The sequence below is a fragment of the Peromyscus leucopus genome, chromosome 4 (assembly GCF_004664715.2).
Source record: "Peromyscus leucopus breed LL Stock chromosome 4, UCI_PerLeu_2.1, whole genome shotgun sequence".
Classification (NCBI taxonomy): Eukaryota; Metazoa; Chordata; class Mammalia; order Rodentia; family Cricetidae; genus Peromyscus; species Peromyscus leucopus.
In genome coordinates this window covers 45,912,830-45,935,911 of record NC_051066.1, presented here as the reverse complement: position 1 = coordinate 45,935,911, position 23,082 = coordinate 45,912,830, and the positions used below count along the sequence as shown (strand labels likewise).

General features: G+C 43.3%; 1 protein-coding gene across 1 annotated transcript in view; it reads right to left on the bottom strand.

Moving 5' to 3' along the window:
* Positions 1 to 1,284: 1,284 nt before the first annotated feature.
* Positions 1,285 to 23,082, bottom strand: part of Nostrin (nitric oxide synthase trafficking) — a 56,165-nt gene continuing 34,367 nt past the window's right edge. The window contains 9 exon segments of the mRNA XM_028882010.2: positions 1,285 to 1,504; positions 4,127 to 4,216; positions 5,208 to 5,322; positions 6,224 to 6,249; positions 6,252 to 6,348; positions 9,109 to 9,197; positions 10,600 to 10,708; positions 12,149 to 12,274; positions 12,360 to 12,458. Coding sequence (XP_028737843.1) covers positions 1,368 to 1,504; positions 4,127 to 4,216; positions 5,208 to 5,322; positions 6,224 to 6,249; positions 6,252 to 6,348; positions 9,109 to 9,197; positions 10,600 to 10,708; positions 12,149 to 12,274; positions 12,360 to 12,458 — 888 coding nt within the window. The 3' untranslated portion in view covers positions 1,285 to 1,367.

Sequence of the window (23,082 nt, the reverse complement as noted above, 5' to 3'; positions counted from 1 at the left end):
CATTCTCAAGCTTTTAAAGGACATTTGAGGAAGCTGCATGAATGTCCCTTTTGGGCCTGTAATCTCAGAACTTGGGAGTTGGAGTCAGAGGTGGCAGATCTCTACAAGTTCAAGGCCAGCCTGGTCTGCATAGTGAGTTCCAGATAGTCCAGGGCTACATAGTGAGATCCTGTTTCAACACACACACACACACACACACAGCTGCTGTCGCCACTGCCACAACACACCAAACAACAGCAAAAGTTCCATTTTGACGGGGAATGGTGAGTCCCACTTTCTACTCCAACTAAGTTCTTACTGGTATTAAAGTTCCTTTCAGTAGGAAGCCACTTAGGATGTTCCTTCCACAATGACCTAGTTTCCCAATTGGCGAAAGAAGTTTCCATACAGGAAAGGAGGAGGCGTGAAATGTCACACACCACCTCTTCCTTGCCCTTCCTTTTTGTTTTTCCTCAGATCCCAAGCCATTTTTGGCTTGCATTTGACCTCACTCTAAGAGCTGGTGGTGGTGGGTGGGGCCTGAGAAGTCACTACCTCAGAAGGTTGCGGGCTCTGGTTAAAATTTCACTCTGCTCTGAGATTCTCTGCTGAGAGTCTAGACTTACTGTCTCACCCTCACTCCCAACCCGGTGAACTTTGTGGCCTGATCCTCATCCTTTATTCTGCTTCTCAACCCAGGTCTATCATATATGTATTCTGCTTGTCTGTCACTACTAGTTTTGGCTTTGGTCTGTATTTCTTTCTTCTTTCTTTCTTTCTTTCTTTTTTCTTTTTTCTTTTTTCTTTTTTTTTGCTTTTGAGACAGGTTTCTCTGTGTAGCTTTGTGCCTTTCCTGGATCTCGCTCTGTAGACCAGGCTAGCCTAGAACTCACAAAGATCCACCTGTCTCTGTTCCGAGTGCTGGGATTAAAGGCGTGCGCCACAACCGCCCGGCCTGTATTCTTTCTTATTTCTCAGGCTTTGCTTGACCCCTCATAGGCCTGCTGTATCTTGTTGCCACCCAAAACTAAAGAAAAATAGAAACCTAAAGCTTCATTATTGTGTGCTTCCAGATAATGACATGACTTCGGGCAAGTGGCTGAAGTCACTCTGGATAACCATCTCCATTTTGTCATGAGTGGATCATCTCTAGGGTTTTAAATTTTAGGAATTCTAGGAACCCATAAACTCCTGTGCTTTATTCAATCCAACTGCCTTTTATTTGACTGTTTCAAGCTAATAACCCTGAGTACCAAGCACTGGGACATGCAGGTAGGTCTCTACCACCCACAGCATAAGAAAAACTTGCAAAGCTGATAACTCGTCCTCTTTATTTGCACCACATCGTTTACAGACCATGTAAGGTCACCCATGTGTCCGGTCCTGTGTTATGACTTCGTAGCTGTGTTTCCAGCCTTTGGAGGCAGCTCCTCCACATAGGCAGCAGGAAAGTGGCCTTTCTTCCCATTCAAAGAGCCGAACCACCATCCTTCCCCTTTCTTCTCATGTAGGGTCACAATGTCTCCTGTGGGGACACACGCCGAGTCAGACAGACGGTTCTGTGCAACTTGAGCCCATGTCAAGCAAAAGTTGGTGAGGGTTTGGAGGAACATTCTGTATCCAAGAAATGACTTGGTAACCTCACTTGCTGCATTTGATTCAGATGGAGCAAAATTTACTGAGTGCTTTGCATAACACAGCCGCAATACAGAGAACGCTAAAGAGTGAAATAATGAACTACGGAGCTAGGCTGCGGGTTTGCATAAAATCAGAATCATGGTGGAGTTGTGCAGCTGGCTCACTTCGTGTACAGTGCATGGGGTGTCAGCAAACTCTTTCTTGCTGTCCATACCTTAAGGGTTATCCATGTTGGTGGCCATGAGAGTTTAGACTATTGGAAGTGTGTCTCTACGAATAGTTTTTTCTTAAAATTGCCTGTGCCACATTTGGATTCAGTCTTTTGGCAATTTCACATAGGAATCTAGCCTCTGTTCATTAATTTAGATAACTTTAGTAATAACACACCAATTTGGACATAATAATTTTAAGGAAATGAGTAAAAGCTCAAGTCCTAATACAGTTCTTATCTAATTTTCTATTGCCTTAAAAAAAAGTCACCATGGTCTTAGTAACTGTAAACTTGATGGGTGGCCCAGCATACTTTAGTTAAGCCTCAGGCATATTATTATCTGTATCTGAAGTGTCCCCTAAAGGCCTGTGTGTTGAAGGTTTACTCCCCAGACAGTGGTGGTGTTGAGAGATAACTGGATGACGAGGGTGCTGACTTCATTAGTGCATTCATATTGAATGGCCTACTCAAAGATCTGTTTGCAGGAAGGCCACTGAAGGGCTTGCATTGGAAGGTTATCTCATGTTCCTGGCCCTTCCCCTCCTTCCCCCCTCCATCTCACCCCCCCCCCCCAGCTCGTTGCTGGTTATCAAGGACTGAGTGGTTTTTCTCCCTTGTTGCAACCTTCAACTGTAAACTTCTCAGCCTCTCCACAGACCTGAAAGACAGCCAACAAAACCGAAACCTGGAAAGCCAGGAGCCAAAAAAAAACCCCATTTCTCTTCATCTGCTGTTTTCCTCAAGTATTTTGTCAGAGCATTGAAAAGCTGACTAGCAGGCTGCTTCCCATCCGTCAAAGTAGAACCCCCACCTCAGGACCCAGCAGCCGCTTTTCTTCAGCACCATTCCCAGGTTTGTCTTGGTCACTCTTCCCTGCTCAGTCACGCTCTGAAGGGACCCGAAACGGTCACAGTCTGATCTTCCCAATCACATTTATCTCCTTCTTCCCACGGGAGCTCGTTCTGATTTTGAATTCTCTCTCTCTCTCTCTCTCTCTCTCTCTCTCTCTCTCTCTCTCTCTCGATGAAATTTAAATAAATTCCAACAAACAACTTGCAATATTATTGTCAGCTTCCCCAGCCTCTGGTGCTATGTTTTGTTGAAAAGCACTACTTAGAATATAAAACATAGGTGGACTTTGCAACCAATAGAGAACTGATACAAACAATTGCTTAATGTAAACTTTGAAAGTTAAACTCCAGACCCTTGATTTCTTGAGTAGTCACTGAGAAATGTATTTTTATACTCATAGAAAAGGAAAAGTAATTGCCAGAAGAAATCTGACTAGCCTGTGGTAATTAGAAGATTCCCTCTAAGCAAGCATGCCAGATTCTCAGTACCCTGTTCTTCTCAGCTATAAAACAGGATTAACAATATCTGTCTTAGACGGTTCTGCAAATGAACTTGTCTTGAACAACCAAAAAAAGAAAAGAAAAAAAAAAAAGAGACAACGCATGACTGTTAGCTGTCCTTTGCTACAATATCCATCTTGATTTTCTATTGTTCTGGAAGCTATATCCTGGTCATGGATAGTAAACTTTCTCTTATGGCATAATCCTTTTTCATGGGCACATTCCTAGGTCTGTGTCTTAGCTTGGACATCCATCTATAGAGACATGCAGAAAGTGGAGGCTGGACATTTGTACTTATTTAAGAATGTCAGTTTATACAGTCTACCAGAAAACACTTCCCTGGGAAATATTCTGATGCAAACAAAGGGGCCTGATCCTTTAGAGTGGCTCAAGGTTCTTTTCCAAGATATAGGGGAACAAACATTAATCTGTGCATCAATGGACTCAGTTTCGAGAACTTTCTGTCATACTAAGGGAGACATTACTTCATGTTTCTGCAACTCTACCATCTAAATAACAAGAAGGCAGGGCTATATCTCCAATGAATTCCCATTAGTGGCTTTCTGCCCCAGTGTAGCAGTGTGGTTAAGGGCATGACTGAGTTCTGAGTTCAAATCCTGCACTGCCCCTGCTTGTGATTTTAGTCAAAGTACTGAACTTTTCTATGTGTCATTCTTCTCAGCTATGAAACCGGAATAAATAGTCTGTCTCAGGGAGTCTGTGAATAATAATTGAATGATATGCTTCAACAGTGCCTGACACATAGAAACATGGACTGACCGTTAGCTATCGTTACACGAGCCTTAGTTTAGTACACTTTATATTCCAAGAAAAATGACTGTAAGCCTCAGCCAGGAACAACTTGCTGCTGTCCCAGTAAGACAAGATTGTATTCAAAGGAAGCGTATCAACATGAAAACACAAAATATTTGAGAACAAGTCTTACCTTTTTCTAAATTCAACTCATCATCTTGCCTGGCTTGGAAAGTATACAAGGCCTTGCAAAGATGGTTGCTGCCTTGGGACACACCAGGCCCTGGAGTTGGGGATGAAAATGTAGTTACCATGTGGACTCAATAGGCAAAATGGACACAATCAGAAATTCTTGGTTTAACAATATGGTACATAGTTTAAATTTTCTCTAAAATTTTATAATTTTTATCTAATATTTATTCCTTGGTTCAATAAGCATCTATAATATACCCAACATGTGTATAAAGTATGCATATTATGTAACCAAGACCCAGACTATAACACAGGAAATAATAATTCTGGAGGGGAAATTACTATTACTATAGTAATAACAACAATGGCAATTTAAAATTATTTGCTTCTTTCCACATGAGCAACCAGGTGATCTGTGAGTCGAGCAGCTGTACATGAGTCAGAGAGTGAAAGTAACAAAAATGTCAAAAAAAAAAAAAAAAAAAAAAAAAAAAAAAAAAAAAAAAAATTATTTGCTTTCCACGTGAACATGGTCGATGTCATTAGGTGATGAGTGTGGTAGCTGCAGTTTTCTTTTTAAAACACAGCAGCTTTGCCATTCAGTAGAGACGGGGAACATTTGGAGTGCATGTGTGTATCATCCGTTGTTGACTAGGGAACTGTTTCTCAAAAACTCACTGGTGACTTTTGAGTAGATTGTGTGGACCTCAATGCCTTGGGTTTTGTTAAAAACTCTTTTGTCCATTTTTAATTAAAAAAAAAAAGCTGGAGAGCTGAGATTAAGGTATGTAGTTGCGGGACAATGACATGTGTGTATGTATTTATGTGTGGGCACACATGTATGCATAACTTCTCATGTTATAAAATGATTTTCCCAGCTTGCATTTTTCATGATTCCTTTCTGCCTTCTTTTCTACATTTGTACACAAAACTACAGACTCTAACAAATTCATCACTCTCAACTGAGAGGTAGATTTCCTTTTAGTAAATATAGGTAATTGTGGCTTAGAAATCCTATTTAAATATAGCAATGAACTTTACCCAGAGGACACAGTCTACAATTATTTCGGGCGCTGGATTACCTGAAGGTGAAGCGCTAGGGCTGCTCTGCCCGCCAGAAGGTGCCTCGCTCACAGCTTTCTCTAATCTCTTCGTCAAAAGAGGCCGGGATATTTTTACATAAGTGTGAGAGTGCTCCTGTGCAAATAGTTTTTTATAAAAAGAAAAGTAATTTTAAACAACTGTGTTATAAATATTCATAAAACACTGTTTTTTGTATGTCAATTCCTTGGTGTGTGTGTGTGTGTGTTTATTGGGGATGATGCATAAATAATCAAAATATTTCTAAGACCTTCTGTGTTTAAGTTTTTTTATTCCAGAGGCAAAATATCTTCAGAATGAGATGATTACTCTGTTTCATAGCCTGCATTCCAATTTGGAATGGGTCATTCACAGCAATACCTCTGGAAATCCAAGTTTAACAGGCCTCCAGTAAAATGACTGAGACCATTTTAGAGCTTCTGACTCTTCTTAGAAAGAGTACTGTCCCTTGGTCACTGGATGTTCGTTATACTTCTCCCTTCTGAATGTAATGAAACTAGCTACAAGCAATAGCTGTCCACATAACAATTCCCAGAGTGTAGCTCTGCACAGTCACCTGTGTGTGCGGTGGCCTTCAAAACCGTGCTCATACTATCCACCTTATATACTGTGTTAAACTGTGTACCATGGAGTACATTTACACTGTGCTAAGACGAACCTGATGCTTAGCGTAAGATCTCACAGTTTATATCTGTAGGGATACCAACCTTTCAAGTTAGTAGAAATTTTTACAATAGCACATTGTAAAGCTAAAGGTAAGGTATGAAGAGAGAGGAGAACACCTAAGTTTTTCGCTTGAGTGATTTAGTCTCATTCCAAAGGATGTGTTTAGTTGGGTTTGGCTGTCAATGTGCTCAAGAGGGTAAAAGTAAGTTTATCTTAATCACCTCAGTGAGAACCTCAGGTACACATACAGCCCGGAAGTCATGGTGGGCTTTCTTGTAAGCCCCTCCACCTGGCAAGCCCATTAAGATGTTCCAAGTGATCTCAGCGTTACCTTTTCTTTCCACTTGAAAATGCAGTGCTGCAGGGATGGCTGGGTTTCGGCCTTTGCTCCAGGTCTGCTAGCACTGATGACAGCTTGTAGGAGTTCGCTTGCAAAAGGTCCAGTTTCAAACTGTGCTGTGGACACATCATATGGCCATGTGAGGAAGTTTCGAGAGAACGAGGCACAGCTGGGTGAATAAAGGAATCTCAGGATACCTTTCAAAGGAGAGTTCTAGAAGCATACACACCCAGTTCATACGAATACACATAAAACACACTGAAAAGATAAGCCCTTTAACACAAGGTAGAGGGAAAGACTTGGTGTGTCTTGCTCAGTCTTTACTCCTGTAGCTAGGGCAAAGGAAACTAGTTAGATAAGTTTCTAGGTAGTCTGTGATGATGAACAACTTTGGACATTTTTTCCCCTGAGGATCAAGAAAGAAATAAGTGTTGATTACTCTCAGAATCATGAGGCAGAGTTTGAAAGAACTGAGCATGTCCCACCACAATATACGGGAGTTGTGTTTGCTTTTATTTAAAGAGGCACATCTTATATTGTCCAGAAGAGTTTTAGTAACATTGCTCCTCAAAACTGGAAACAACATTCCAGTAATAATCCGGGGTGTTTGAGCAGAAAGACAAGGAGTGACTTAAATTCCTAGTCTCTTCCTGTTCTGGCTTTGACCTTGAACTAAAGCATCCTAATTACTTCTTTGTAGGCAAAGGTCAGTCAGGAGCAATCAAATTACAGAATGAACACTGGAAGGGCCTTCTGCAACCCCCTCCTTCTCTCTTTTCCATTACTCCGGCATAGTATTCCTAAGTGTCATGGTCCAACTAGAAAGTGACTTTCTGAAGGAACGGCCTCTAAGCCTCGGCACAGTTTGCTTAGCAACGGGTTCACCTAAGATGAAAGCCAAAGTCCCCATGCCTCTGGGGTTAGGTCCCAGCTATGGCACATCCGAAAACATCAGAGAAGCACCAAGCTCTTAGGAGCAGCACTCTCCCAGCGTCTACAGATATCATCCACTCTGAATGCTTCTTTGCCAACGTTCTTGAATCAAACATGGCACTTCCAGGAGACCCTGCAACAAGTCAAGCTTCCTCTCTGAGGACCTGTCCCTGAATACTACGAAATACTACGGCATCTGTTCACACCACCAGTGTCCCTCTCCCCCGAGGGGAAGCTTGTCTAAGGGAGTTCTGTGGCATGTGGCGTCCACCACTCAAAGCTTCGAGCTTGCACACAGACATCACAAGCTCGGGGAATGACTCTTCTCTTCACTTCCACGTGAGTTAGGTTAGTTTGTGGGCAAATGATGCTAATGCATGCCTGATGCTGACCATGACAGCAAGACTCTGTGCGAAGACAAGCGAGGACACTGGTGCCGTGCTTTTTATGACTTCATTTTGGTAAATGCCATTTGCATTGAATTCGTTCATTGAACATTTTGTGCCATAACAAAAAAAATGTCCTACAGTGGGTTTTATGATTTCCTGTAAATCATACCCACATGTCATTGCAGCAGTATTTCATATCTCCGTTCCCAAGCAAACAGGTTTAGAGCTTTCTTTTCACAGAAAGTGTTTGGGTCATTTCTGTATCAGCCTTCCCACTAAAGGAAATCTATCGTGTGTGTGTGTGTGTGTGTGTGTGTGTGTGTGTGTGTGTGTGTGTTTGTGTACATGGATGCATGTGCCGGCTCTCACCAAACCGCTACTGAAACTCCCAAGTTGGGTAGAATTGTTAGATATCTACTTCCTCAAGAGAGTTAGGTTAGGTAAGAAAGTTCTCCAGATTTCTGTATCCTACAAGACATTACTAAAAATGTCTGCTCTCCCTGGATTCTTCTTGTATTAACAGGAGCCCACTTCTCACCACTCAAACCACAGCACCAGCCCTCTTCCAGCTCCTTCCCACTCCCACCCAATTCCTCCAAACATTTGCTTCTAAAATAGTTCCCTGTTTCCTCAGAGGCCTTTGCCACCCCCCCCACGCCCTCCTCCTGATTATAGGCCTATCTTTTTGTTTTCGAAGGACTCTGATGTCATCTGAAGGAAAAATGGAAAGTAGAATAGTATTAACAACTCCAGCTGCACCTCCACTCATGGTGAGGTAGCATCCCGATATGCCCAACGTTAGCTGAGAACTGAGGTAATACTTCTTCAACCCACCCGCTGAACAGCCCCACTCAGGTTGGCAGACCTAAGACGTGCTCAGAATTATTAGATACTGATATTAGCTTACATTGGGCAAAATCACCTGGTGCAAAGACCATTTCATAACAGAGGGAGAATATTCCCTCATAATTTACTGGACATTATACTGAAAGTGAAAAACAAAACAGCTGTGTGTGTTATACTATCCCACCACTGTAAAAGACAAATAAGTAGAACAAGATGTCCATCAGATTTTGAACTCCTCTGAGTACTGCAGTAGCATTTTCTGGGTAACAACGCATCCTCAAAGAGCTCTATGGTAGAGTATCCATATTCCCATTTGGCAGATGGGAACAGTAGCATTCCAGGTTTTTATGACCAGCAGCGCCAACTCCAAGGATCAGCTTCTGTGACTGGCAAGCCAGTGATTTGGGGACTGTGGTCACTCGTCAGGGTCAAACTGCCTATGGTTCCACTAAAGAATGCATCTAATTTGGAGACTTCTATTTAGAACCCAATGGTGTCTCTGTTTTACAGAAAGGAGAGCAAACACTTCTGGGTGGCAGGAGTTTTCCACATCCCTCCACCAACCCGCGCGAGGAGCTGGCTGTCTCAGTTCTCCCACTCAATTGTTCTGATTCAGGAGGAAGGAGCGGCAAGCATAAGAAGTGGGTTGAAAAACAAATATTCTAAAAATAACCCTTTCATCAGGAAATGCGCTCCGCAAATATTTACCTCGTCCATTAAGGCCGCTGCATCCTTCTGGCTCTTGGCATCAGAGAAGGAGGAGTTGCTGGAGAGTGCATTAAGCTTCTGTTCCAGGCCTGGAAATGAAACCACATTCTAGGTCATCTTTCACCCAGTCCTAGTGGGGCATAGCAGGGAACAGTACCTTTAAAGAGATCCTGAAGGCTAGAAGCCATATACGTGGGACTTCCTACACAACAGTGGGGGTGGGGGGTGGAGGAGGGGCTTCCCTGTGTAGCCGTCATGGGGCTTTCTTTACTCAATGGAGATGATAAGTGAACATACAGTTCATTTATTGCTACCCTTATTAGATGAAATCTGAGAAATGCTGGTGCTTAAAGAATCTGACTGGATTTTTCAAGACAAGATTTTGAGTTTCCTTTGACCCATTCCAGTATTCCCCACATTTACAGGATCCTGCTAGGTTCTTCCTCCTTGTTGGTTTTTTTTTTTTTTTAACATCTGCAGCGTCTATCTTGGGTTTCCCAGTTACATCAAAAGAAATCTTGTGGTCTATGCCAAGAAGCTGCACTATAAATGTGGGCTTGTTTTGTTGTGTGTCCTGCCTTTGAATTATTTCACATGCTAACTCCTCTGACTCCTGAGTATGGGATTTAACGTGAGTGATTGTCATAACATTTCAAACGTTAGAAAGAAGACAGAAATAAAATGCCCAAGTCATGTTTATATCACACAAGTTGTTTCTCATCCCAGCCACTTTGAGAGAAATAAAATTGTGCATTTCTAAAGCATAGCAGTGAACTACTTACATAGTTCTCACAAACGGACCAAAGTGTCTTTGTATACTTTTTTGTTTTCTTTATTTTAGTTTTTGAGATGGGGGTCTCACTCTATGCCAGGCTGGCCTTTAAGTCACTATGAAGCCCAGCCTGGATTCCAGCCCACAGCAGTCTTTCTGTCTCGGCTTCCTGAGTGCAGAGATTACAGGTGTGCACCCACACCCGACTCTAAATGTTTTATTAATGATGTGTATGTATATGTGTGCATGTGTGTGTAAGACATGTGGACATGTGTGCCATAGAGCATACGTGGAAATCAGAGGACAGCTTGGCACCCGTTCACCTTTACATGCGTTCCAGGGATCACCTCACATTGTCATGTTTTCAAGGCAAGTGCCCTTACCCACTGAGCAATTCCACCAGCCTCACAGGTGACTTTAAATTTTTTTTTTACTTTTATTCAACATACCTTAAATTTACTATGCAGTTCTTAGAAGAGAGGACCCCCACCCTACTCCACAAAAGCAGATGAACCCTAACTCCAAGTAAAGCTTCTGAGTGTGACAGAATACTTTCCTTTGTCCTGCATCTAAGGACATGGTCACAAGCCAGGAATGGTACAAGCTTGTATCCCGGTGCAGGAGGGGCAGAGACAGGAAACAAGTGCGAGGCCGGCCTGGTCTGCTCTATGTCGTGAGTTCGAGGCCAGCCCTGGGTCTGTGGAATGAAAATCACACACCTTCTTTTTCTCTCGAGGCCTTCTCAATGTCTCTTTGCAGTCTCAACAGTTTTGGTTTTATCAACAATTTCCGTCTCTCTTTATCCATTGTGTTCTTTGGATCCTCTTCCTTTAGAAGGGAAAAAAAAAAGATATTTAATAACTTAAAAGAAAAAATGAGAGTCACTACTCCTAGTTTTTCTGAGACTCTCCCTCATTACATTTGACGGTTTTTACCTCACCAGAGGGGGTGAGATTGAAAAATGAAGATAATCTTTGGTTCACACATTGTTCCACCTGTTTTAGGCCTGATTAATAAGGTCGCATCCTGTTCACAACTCATCAGTACACAGCTGAGCATCTTATTTAATAAAACAAATTACTCCTGGAGGAAGAGATTTTCCACGGTGACCTCAGCATCTTGATAAATAACTCTTTGCGGGATACTTCACGTTTCACGACATCATTGGCATTGATTCAAGCTCAAGTCCTCTAGTCATCCACTGCAGGACTCTGTGCACGCCTCAGGTTAGGACTGCCTCAGGAGTGGAACGAGTGTTTGTTGAATGCTGTGTCGGCTTGCTAGCCGGACGACTAGAGCCAGAACGCACGCTGAGCCCCGAACGGTGCTCGACCGTCAGTTCCCCAAACATCGTCAGGAGAACCAGCGAGTCACGGCCACACGTGTGCAGCAACAGCACAGGCACCCAGGCTGTAGACTTACCCGGAAGTGAAGTGGACGGAGGCCAAAGGGCGTTCTGCAGGAGAAAGGGTGCAGAGAAAGGAAAGGGGGTTCTCTGGAGAGTCTACCGGGAGCAGTAAGGACAATTGGCTTGAGCAAAAATGGTGGAAGAGAAAGAACGTGGCCTGTGTCGGTTAGGCCAGAGGTTACGGCTGAAGCCGCCAAGGTTTTGTGTTTTCGTTTTGCTTTGTTTTATTTTGACACAGGGTCTCACTATTTAGTTCGGTCTGTTGGGCTTGAGCTTACAGCAATCCTCCTGCCTCAGCCTCTCAAGTGCCGGTATTACAGGCATGAGTCACAGTACCGGGCGGTATGTGAGTTCTCATATTATTCAGTCAGGAGGTGGCTGAACACAAGTGGACAGCCACCCACAGAGGAAGGGAGGAGTTGTTAGGGGAGGGAAAAAAACCAGGCTTGTGGGTGCTGGGAAAGGGCAGTTCTAAGAGCATGCAAAGCTATAATCCTTTGAAGATGGAACTTGCAGAATTTACAGTTAGCTCCACACTGGTCACTGGCCCTCCACCTTAGGAGCTCAGATCACTCTCCTTGTCTCACGTGTCCCTGTCTGAGTAAACGTCACCGCACTGGATAACAGTCAGTTCATACTTACTGCCACTTACTGCCGAGGACTGTGAAGTCAGATGCCGGCATGCTGAGCTTTAAGGACATCATGACAGTCCTAGCCAGTCATTTGAGATAGATTTAGTTATACAGTTGAATTCTAGGGCAGTCAAGGGCAGGGTGGGGATTAGCATTGTTTTCAGCTTGATCTCTCAATACATGGCCAAGGTGCCCGCTTAAGGTTGACTTCTGCCACTCCATACTTACAAAGTAGTCGGTCAGTAGGAACTCAGATTTGTTTTCTGTGGACAGGATTGCGGTTTCTTCCATTAGAGCCTGGATGTCTTTCTCAACATCAACCTTGCTGATGGCACAGTGGATCTGTGTGTGGCTCTGCAAAGGAGAGCAGGCTGGGGAAGAACTGTTTCCTGTTACCCTTACCATGCACACCGGAAATGGATCAGTCTCCACTACTCACTGTGGTCAGCGTTTGTCCAAAAAGAGAAATATGTTGGCTGTACTGGTTTAAGTTATTGCATAAAAGTTGAATTCTTTCCTTCTCCAGCTCCAGCATGCTCTGAAGAGAAGAGGGGGAAAAAAATGAGGGAAGATCAAGCATGTGTTCTGCAAAGCTGGTCACCCTTCCCACACAGTCACCCCTCCCACACAGTCACCTACCCCACTGTGAGATAGCCTGAGCAAACTCTCCTGATTTGCCTCTCACTATGGTATATCCAAACTGCAGTAGAAGGAGATTCCCAGCACAGGGATATGACTTGCTGTCTGACTTAATACCCCCATTTAGGATGGATTTAACTCATGAGCTTCCCTGTGATCCTCTGCCTGCACACAGCATGTGGGCAGACCCTACAAGTTACCTGCTGTTTACAAAAAAGAAGAAAAAGATAAATGAAGGCATTAAGATGTATCTTTGATGTTTTAGAAGAGACTAAAACCTAAGAAAACCCATCTTCATATCTCAGAAATGGTGTTAGACACCAAATACTTTGAAAATTGTTGACAATACAAGCAAGGCACATTCTCCTGCCTGTCTCTGTACGAGTGCAGATAATATAATGAATGATCCATGGTTCATTAGATGATTCCTCAAAAGGATTGGAGATAGGAACTGATTAAAAAAAAAAAAAAGAGGGCCAGTGAGATGGTCTGACCTCTGTTACATGATGGAAGGAGAAAACCAAGTCCTAGAAATGTTCTGTGACTGCCACACATGCTTGGTGGAAAAAAAATCATGGTTGTGCTGCGTGCATTTGCATGCATGCACATATGTGTGCTTGCGCGCACGCGTGTGCGCGTGCGCACACACCCAAATATTTTTTAAAATTGATGTTAAGAAACAGGTTTATTTCTTAGCATCTTCTTAGCCTTGTTTGCATTTTGTAGAAAAACTAAAAGAAGGGGCTGGAGAGATTATTCAGTGCTTAAGAATATACGCTGCTCTTCCAGAGGACCTGAGTTCCGTTCAGAGGACCCACACCAGGCAGACCACACATACACACATAACATAAACAGAAATAAAATGAATCATTTTTAAAAAGGAAGAAAAAATGCACCTACAAGCCATCTGTTAGGTAGCTACCAGAACAGCTATAGCAAGTCTTCTTGGGCAGAATTCTTCTACTGGCAATTCCCCCATTTAGTGCCAGGCACTCAACCCATTTTTGTTCCTAGCATGGGATTTCTTCTAGAAATTTTAATTGGTTGTGACTCTATTACATGTTAGAATAAGCAGTAACAATAATAAAGAAAAAGAGGGCGTGCATTTGAGACAAAGTCAGCGGAGAGTTAACATAGGAGGGGGTTGGAGGGAGAAGAGGGAGAAAATGGTATTGTGTTTTAAGTTTTTCATTGCAAAAACATCTATAAATTAAATAAATAGATGGACAAACAACCAAAGGTTACACATTCTCCTGTCATGTTTTTCCTTTTTGAGACAAGGTCTCATGTAGCCAAGGCTAGCCTCAAACTTGCTATGAGTGACACCTATAGGATGACTTTGAACTTTTGATCCTCTTACCTCTACATGCTGCATACAAGAATTACAGGTGGGATTATAGGCATGTACCACCATCCAGTGTGTGTGTGTGTGTGTGTATGTGTGTGTGTGTGTGTGTGTGTGTGTGTGTGTGTGTGTGTATGGGGATTGAACCTATAGCCTTGTGCTGGCTAAACGAATGAGTGAGCTACATCTCAGCCCCAATATTCTCAGCATTTTTAAGTTAAGAGTTATTATTATTTTTATTTATGTATATATGTGTGTACCTGCATGAGTTTATGTATACCACATACATGCAGGTGCCTACAGAGACCAGAAGGTGTTGGATCCCCTGGAACTAAATTTATAGGAGGTACTGGGGACTGGATGCAGGTCCTCTGTAAGAGCAGCAAGTGCTCTTTTTATTATTATTATTATTATTATTATTATTAATTTTTTTATTTATATATATTATTTTACAATACCATTCAGTTCTACATATCAGCCATGGGTTCCCCTATTCTCCCCCTCCCACCCCCTCCCCTTACTCCCAGCCTACCCCCCATTCCCACCTCCTCCAGGGCAAAGCCTCCCCCAAGGACTGCGATCAACCTGGTAGACTCAGTCCAGGCAGGTCCAGTCCCTTCCTCCCAGACTGAGCCAAGTGTCCCTGCATAAGCTCCAGGTTTCAAACAGCCAACTCAGCAGTAAGTGCTCTTAACCACTAAGCCGTCTCTCCAGCCCTCAGAGTCTTTTTTTTTCTTTTGAGAAAATTGCTTTAATTGTTTGAGAATTTCACACATGCGTTTAATGTGTTTTGCTCAAATCCACTTTGTTTCCCTCTCCTCCCATCCCCTCCTCATTCCCTCCACCACTTTCCCCTCCCAACTTTATGTGCTCTGCTTTTAAGCCCACTGAGTCAAATCAGCGCTGCCTGCGTGAGCCTGGGTGTAGGACAATGTGCTGGAGAGTGAGTAGTCTTGCAGACACTGCATCCCTGAAGAAAACTGACTCTCCGGCAACCAGAAGACATCAGTTGTCAGTAGCTCTTCAGTTGGGGCGGGGCTTCATGAGCCCCTGCTCCATCCACGATGAACATTGCCTGGCTTGATCAGGTGTAAGTCCTACATGCACAGCCACAGCTGTTGTGAGTCCGTGTGTGCAACAGTGCTGTCTTTTCCAGCGGGTACTTTTGGGTGCGCATGTCCGTTTCCTCTTCACTTACAGCCATTCTGGCCCTCTTCCACGATGACCCCTGATTATTGTGTGTGCCATAAATGTCCCATTTAGGGCTGAGCACTCCACAATCCAATTCTCTGCACTTCGACCAGTTTTGAGTTTCTGCTTTAGCTATCTATTGCAAGAATAACCTTCTCTGATGGAAGTCACGAGATGAACTAATCTAATGGATATAAAGATGAAAACTCCAGCAGCAGTTTATGGCTGGGTTCATTTAGCAGAATATTAGGGTTTCCCCTAGGGCCTATGACCTAGCTAGCCCTGGGATTTTGACCTTGTTAGCAATATCATGGATGAGTTCTGTCTGGCAGAGCAGGCTTTAAATCCAGTTAGAAAGCATTTGATTACTCCCATAACATCCATGCTACTCCCACACCAGTGATATATCAATTAACAAGCTAATTTTTACTGTAACTTATAGCATTCGTAGTTGGATAAGACTGTTGACTACTTTTCTCCCCTAGTACCTTTGTGTAGAACATTCCAGCACTATGAAAGATAGCTAGCTGGGCAGTGGTGGCACATGTCTTTAACCTCAGCACTTGGGAGGCAGAGGCCGGCGGATCTTTGTGAGTAGGCCAGCCTGGCCTACAGAGAGAGATCCAGGAAAGGCTCAAAGCTACACAGAAGAACCTTGTCTCGAAAAACCAAAAAAAAAAAAAAAAAAAAAAAAAGAAAAGAAAGAAAGATAGCTAGTAGGGAACATTCTTTGGTATTATAAGCATATTTATTTGTCTTATTTTATGTGTATGAGTGTTTTGCCTGTACATATGTTTTTGTGTCACATGTGTGCCTGGTGTCTGAGGGTCTCTTTAACCAATGAGCCATCTCTCCAGCCCCCATTCTCTAGTTTTCAAATAACTATCTGGTAAGAGTGGAATCTCTAATTATAATCAGTTCTTGTTTTTTTTTGGGGGGGGTAGGGGACAATTTATTTGGTTTACACTTTCAGATCATAGTCCATCATTGGAAGATGTCAGAATAGAAACTCAAGCAGGGCTAGGCAGGAGCTGGTGCAGAGACCATGGACGGGGGCTGCTTATTGGCTTGAAGGCTTCCTGTGGCTTGCTATGCCTGCTTTTTTATAGAACCCAGGACCACCAACCTATGAATGGCAGCACCCACAATGGCCTGGGTCCTTCCCCATTAATAACAGATTAAGAAAATGCCTTACATCTGGATCTTATGAAGGCAGTTTCTCAACTACCCCCTTTCAGATAAATCTAGTTTGTGTCAAGTTGACGTAAGAATAGCCAGCACATATATCCACATATTTCTTCTGCAGAAATCTTTCCCGCCAATTGCCCAACCATGCTCTTTCCCTGACCATCCAGCCAATCCATTGGCTACAGCCCATGAACCAGTTAACAAGCATACATCAGCCCATTTCTCCTTCCAAAAAATGTCATGAGCATGTGTGCCGCCAGAAGTTCTGCCTACTGTGAAGATTTGTTTTCTCTGACAGTGCCTTTCAGGCTTGTTCCAGAAAGGAGCTGTACTGCTGCTACTGTCCACTTCTGGGTGGGTGGTGCCTAAATAATGTGCAGACCCACCAGTAAACCAGTCCCTAGGCTTCTCTTCCTCAGTTAACCAATCATGGGGCATGCCCTCGAGGCTACAGAGGCATGCTTGGCAGCAGATGGCATGGTATCAGTAGTAGAGACCATAAGCATTTGGGAAACTTCTTTTTTTTTCCTGCATTTTATTTTTTTTATTACATTTTTAAAATTTATTTTACATGCCAACCACAGTTTCCCCTTCCTCCTCTCCTTCCTGGGTAAATTGGGGGTGGAGTGGTGGTGGTAGAGGGGAGGTGATGGGGGATGGGAACATGAGGAATTGAGATGGCCAAGTTAGGGAAGGGATGGAGAGGGAGAGCAATGAAAGAGATACCTTGATAGAGGGGGCCATTATGGGGTTAGGGAGAAACCTGGTACCAGGGAAACTCTCAGGAATCCACAAGGATGACCCCAGCTAAGACTCTTAGCAATAGTGGAGAGGGCACCTGAACTGGCCTTCTCCTATAATCAGATTGGTGACTACCCTAATTGTTATTACAGAGCCTTCATCCAGTAACTGATGGGAGCAGATGCAGGGATCCACAGCCAAGCACTGGGCCCAGCTCTGGGAGTCCAGTCGAAGAGAGGGAGGAGGGATTGTATGAGCAAGGAGGGATCAAGATCATGATGGGGAAACCCACAGAGACAGCTGACCTGAGCTCATGGAAGCTCATGAACTCTAGACCAACAGCTAGGGAGCCTGTGTAGGACTGACCTAGGCCCACTGCCTGTGGGTGACAGTTGTGTAGCTTGGTCTGTTTGTGGGGCCCCTAGCAGAGGGACCAGGATCTGTCCTTAGCACATGAGCTAACTTTTTGGAACCTATTCTCTATGGTGGGATGCCTCACACAGCCTTGATGAGATGGTGAGGGTGGGGGCGTAGAGGGGTGGGAGTGAAGCCTGGTTCTGCCTCAACTTGACAAGCTTTGTTGACTCCCATAGGAGGCCTTACCCCTTCTGCGGAGTGGATGGGGGTGGGTGGGGAGAAAGGAGGTTGGGGGAGTGAACAGGAGGAGAGGAGGGAGAGAAAACTGTGGTTGGTATGTATAGTCAGTTCTTAATGCTAACCTGTATTACATCTGGGGCATCAGAGTCTATTGATTAAAGGTAAGAACATGGTCCCCATGTTTTATGTGGGATAACAAAAATTCCACAACTGGATTTTAATGACTTTTAGCTAACAAGGGTGGATAAGGAAGCAGGGAGCACGCACTGGTTAGGCGAGTTAAGGTTACGTTGATAGCTTTACTGGCTACTGTCATTCTAGAGCAAGGGAGTTCTGGACTCTAGGCACTCATTTGCTGATTTGTGGCTCTTGGAGTGGGTGGAGAAGTTTAACAGCTGAGGCTAGGTGAAGTGTTCAGGGGAGATTTGTAGGCCGTGTTGGAACAGTGCAGGCTGCACTCGAGATGTCCAGAGGACTTTGAGCTTTGACAGAGATGGCAGGTGCCTAAGCCAACATTCTCCACAGGTTGTTTCCATAAGGTCAAAGCTCTGGGGAAATTGGTGGGTACCATTGCTGCAAGGAAGAGGCATGGCTGGGTATCAAGGCTTTGGGTGAACAGGTGGGGTAGCATAAAGTCAAAGGTCAGCCCTGGCCTGATCATTTGATGTCCTCCTCCATCCTTGTGCTATTATTTAATCTGCTGTACACAGCCACCAACATTTGCAATCTGAATTTGAATTTTAAGTATGATAGGATTTACATCATATAAACAACATCATTTTAAAGATACAGTTCACTGTCCTGAAGAACATTTGCATTGCTCTGCATCCCTCACCAGCCCGATCTCCACGCCACTTTTCATCTGGTAAAAAAGGAAACTCTATACCCATGAAGTAATAACGGCCTATCCCTCCTCCTCCCAGCCCTGACAGGTACCATTCTACTTTCTTATTCTCTGAACTTAACTAATGTATGTCCTAAGCAGAAAGAATCATCATCTCTATTTTTAAAGTCCGTCCATGTTGTAGGTGTGTCTTTAAGGCTGAATGATAGATATCCTGGTGTATTATAGTATTGCTATTATTTGTTGGTATAAGATCATTTTAATGTTTCTTCAAATGGAAGCAACCAAACAATCAACAACAACAGAACACATCTGTGCTAACACAAACATAGACTTCCCCTCCCCATACTGACACGTTGATGGGAAGCCCGGAGTTACACACCTGCACAGCCAGCTGATTAGATGGCTGCACCATTTTTGTAAGTCATGGGAGCCAGTGCCTCTGTAACTGCCAGTGTCTCCTGAGACTCTAAAATCACAGGCATCAGCAAATCGAATGTGACCAACTGTCCTTTTGCCTTCCAGATAAAGAATTAAAGACACAGAAGAATAGCCTATCAAACAGATTGATTCCTCGAAGGCAGACTTAAAACTTCTCATAGCAAACATGTCAGACACATGCAGTTCATTGGTTTGGATCACCTCTAAAAGGAAAAAAAGTCCTTATCCTACTTTTAAAAACCCAGAAATCAGTTGTTCCAGTTGAGCAACACAGGCAAAGGACGTGGGGGTGGGGATATGTCAGGCTCCGGACACACTGCATTCTGGGGAAAAGCTGTTTCTTTACATCAATAAGTGCAGGACCACAAGCATCAATCTGAGATTAGAATAACTGGTGTCCTTTTGTAGAGATGGGGATGTTTAACAGCTTTAATTACATTTCAGGGAAATCATTAAAACGATTTGTGTTTGCTCCTGAGAAGAGGCAGAAATGAATTCCACTGTGCAAAGGGGAAAATCCATATCTCATTTAATGAGTTATTGCTGTCTAGTGTCTTGTTCTTTCTGTATAAAAATAGTTGACAGAGAGACAAGACATTCTGGAGGGCCTCCAGCTGTTTGATAGCACCGGCCAAGGAAGCGTGGTCACAGAGTTACCAAGGGATGGCAGATTTAGAGCCTGTCTGGGCTCATGTAATTCATGTTCTTCATTCATTCTCTCCAGCTTCTGCTGCTCTGGCCTCAGGGAACTCATGGAGGATCGTGGAGGGTTGCACTTTCATTTGAAGAGCTTTCAAACAGAAGATGCATCACAGTTTCCACAGCAAGAACTTCAAACTACAGTATGCCTAGAAGTCACCCGGACCCTTCCTAACATCACGCAGAGGTTCCGAGTCACCATGTCTGGGTGAATTTTAACAAGCACCCTGGTGCTTTGGGACACTATCTTAAAGACACACACACACACACACACACACACACACACACACACACACACACATTCTAAAAACCATGCAATGTTCTTCCACTCAGAGATAATCAGCACTGACTTGGTGCATTTGAGTACAGTGTTACATGTCTTCGTGGACTTAACATTCCATGCTTGAATTTATAAATATATGAAAGACATAGAATGTACAGAAACACGTGAGCCGGTGACTTGTGGCTCTAGACTAAGTGTATAGGAGTTAAGGTACTGCCAAGTGAGAACATGGTTATTGAGGGTTGGTGTGCAGCGGGAAGAACACTACAGGCTGTCTCCATTCAGGTCCCGTGAGTGTGGACTGGTGCTCAGGAGACGGAAGACAGCTCAGAGGAAGTTAGGATCACAGGGGCTCTGACAGCTACAGGAGAGGAAGAGCAGACCCCAGTGGCCTACAGCACAGTGGGGCTGGGACACAAGAGCGGTAAAAGAGAATCCTACTCTTCTGAGCATTGTGCACACAACTTCAATTCTGAAAAAACAACAAAAAGCTGAAGCTGAAAGAAGCTCCTTTGGAATGTAAATGAATGTATACCTTGTTACTGTAGCATGACTTTGCAGGGGAAGAAGAGAATTTCCACAATGATGCAATTAACATAAAATAATGAACTACTGAAAGAGGAGAGTGGAGAGAGGGAGGAGGACTCTTATTTTTCTAAGATAGGGTCTTGCTAAATGATATTGGCTGGCCTGGAACTTGCTGTCTAGACCAAACCAGCCTCAAACTTAAGGTAGTCATCCTGCTTCTGCCTTCTGAGCGCTAGGATTATGGGCATGGGACGCTCTTTCCTGGAGTAAAGGGGACAGATTAAGGAGTTAGAGCTAGTAAAATCCTGCGATAGTAACAGTGTCAGCAATATCTCACACCACCGAAGATCAGTCTGACGTCAGCTATGACAAGGAAGACCTGCTGCTGTCATCTACTGCTGTGACATAGGTACAGGGTGAGGAAGATGGAGGAGATACATTTTTTTCTTGTAGCCCTTGAAGGGTACCTAGACATCTGTCACCAGAGCAGTCCTTGGAAGCTGGCCTTCTGGAAAGCTATAGCTTCATTGGAAGTCCTAGGAGCTGAGGAAAGGTCAGAGTCCAGACTTCAGATGGATAGGGTTAGTATTCAAATCCTTCCTCATCTAGATCTGGAATCCACTCAGCATCAACAAGGGAGGTGCCAGGATCCTATGTTCATTGATAGAATTATCCATGCAGAAGTACACACTTATAATCTCAGTACTTGAGAGGCTAGCGCAGGAGGACAGCCAGGAGTTGAAGGCCAGCCTGGGCTACAGAGTTAGACCTTGTCTCAACAACAACAACAACAACATCAAAGCAGTAACTGGAGGAAAGAAGGGCTTCCTCTTGTGTCGTTTCCTTTCCTCTTTGGTCAGAGTTCCCATCTCTTCTCTAACTCTGCATCTACCCCTCCCTGAAAGTGACTGAACTCAGAAGACCATTTGGCCCTCCAGTCCTTGCTTGCTCATAGCCTTCCCTCTCCCAGTTCTCATTGGAGTAAGAGCATACTGAATCTCAAAACTATGTTGGGCAAGCAGCTTTGCCTCTTTAGCCTCACTTTTCTTATATATCAATGGGGAATAAAATTATTATTTTCCTTATAGGGTTGTGAAATAAAATACAATGCACATGAACATACTTAGTTCAACACTGAATGCTACACACTTGATACAGGTTAGTCCCTAGGTTACTTGTTTGTTTGTTTTTTTTCCTTTCAAATGTAACTGTTCTAAACATTAAAGAAAAAAAAACACTTTAGAACACATAGACAAAAATGAAACAAAAATAAATAATCAAGTTCTTACCAACCAGAGTTGATAATTGTTTCATATGGTTATGCTGGTTATTTTTTGTTTTTGTTTTGTTTTGTCAGCTTGCCATAAGCTAGGATCATCTTGGAAGACGGAATCTTAATTGAGAAAATGCCCCCATCCAATTGGCCTAGATGCAAGCCTGTGGGGGATTTTCTTGATTAATGATAAAAGTGGAAAGGTCCAGCCCACTGTAGGTGGTTTTACCCTTGTGGATGTAGTCCTGGTCTATATAAGAAAGGTAGCTGAGCAAGCCCTAGAGAGAAAAACAGTGAGCAGAGCGCCTCCATGGTCTCTGCTTGAGTTCCTGCCTCCAGGTTCCTGCCTGGGTATCCTCCATGATGGACTGTAACCTGTCAGCCAAACACATCCTTTCCTCCTCAAGTTGCTTTTGGCCATCCTGCTTTGTTGTAGCAATAGGAACCTAACGAGGCTGATGATAATGTCTGTGTTGATTTGCAAACAGATCAGCAGAGCTCTTCACACATATTTGAAGTCAATTTTAACCCAGGGAAGTGGCTATATTGGTCATCAGGAGCCATTCACAAGCTGAGTGGCTGTATACTGTAGTCCTGTTGTATGCCCACCAGGACTCCATTTCCCTGGTTCAACACAGGTCTGGACACTATATATCTGTTTACAAACATATCAACTCAATATATGTTAGGTATGAGTTGAAATTTTTCTACATGGATGTATAAATGATTTGTTTTCTGTAATATCATTATTTTGAGGTTAATTCCTATTTAAAGATAGGCTTGGTTTATTTATAGCTGGAAATTGGCCTACTTTATAAATGAGAGCACATTTTAAAAGTGTTCTATTGAAGGGCATGAAGATTGAGTGCAATGATTTCTCACCATCTAATTAGAAACTATCCTGTATTAACCATTATTGTGCCTCACTATTAAAGTATAGGTTAAACCTTTCTTCGGGATGTACCCCTACAAGGGAACTTCCATATTATGGACAAAGCCACATTTCTGTTTTCTAAGATAGTGTTAAGTATCTCATTAAAAAGGTTCAAGAATTCTTATTTTCTAACATCCTTGCTAATACCAGATATTATCACTTCCTAATTTTGACACATGATTATCTTTTCATGTGTTTAGTAGTGATTTTTCTCTTTGTGACCTGTGTATTCACATCTTTGCTTATCTTTGTCAATTTGACATAATTCGTTCTTTTACAAAGATTTTAAAAATTGTATGTGTGTGGGTATGGTGCCTGCACGTTTGTACGTGAACCACACACATGCAATGAGTGCAGAGATGAGAAGAGGTGTCAGTTCTACTGGACCTGGAATTACAGATGATTGTGAACTGACATGTAGGTGCTGAGCACTGAACCAGGATCTTCTGGAGGAGCAGC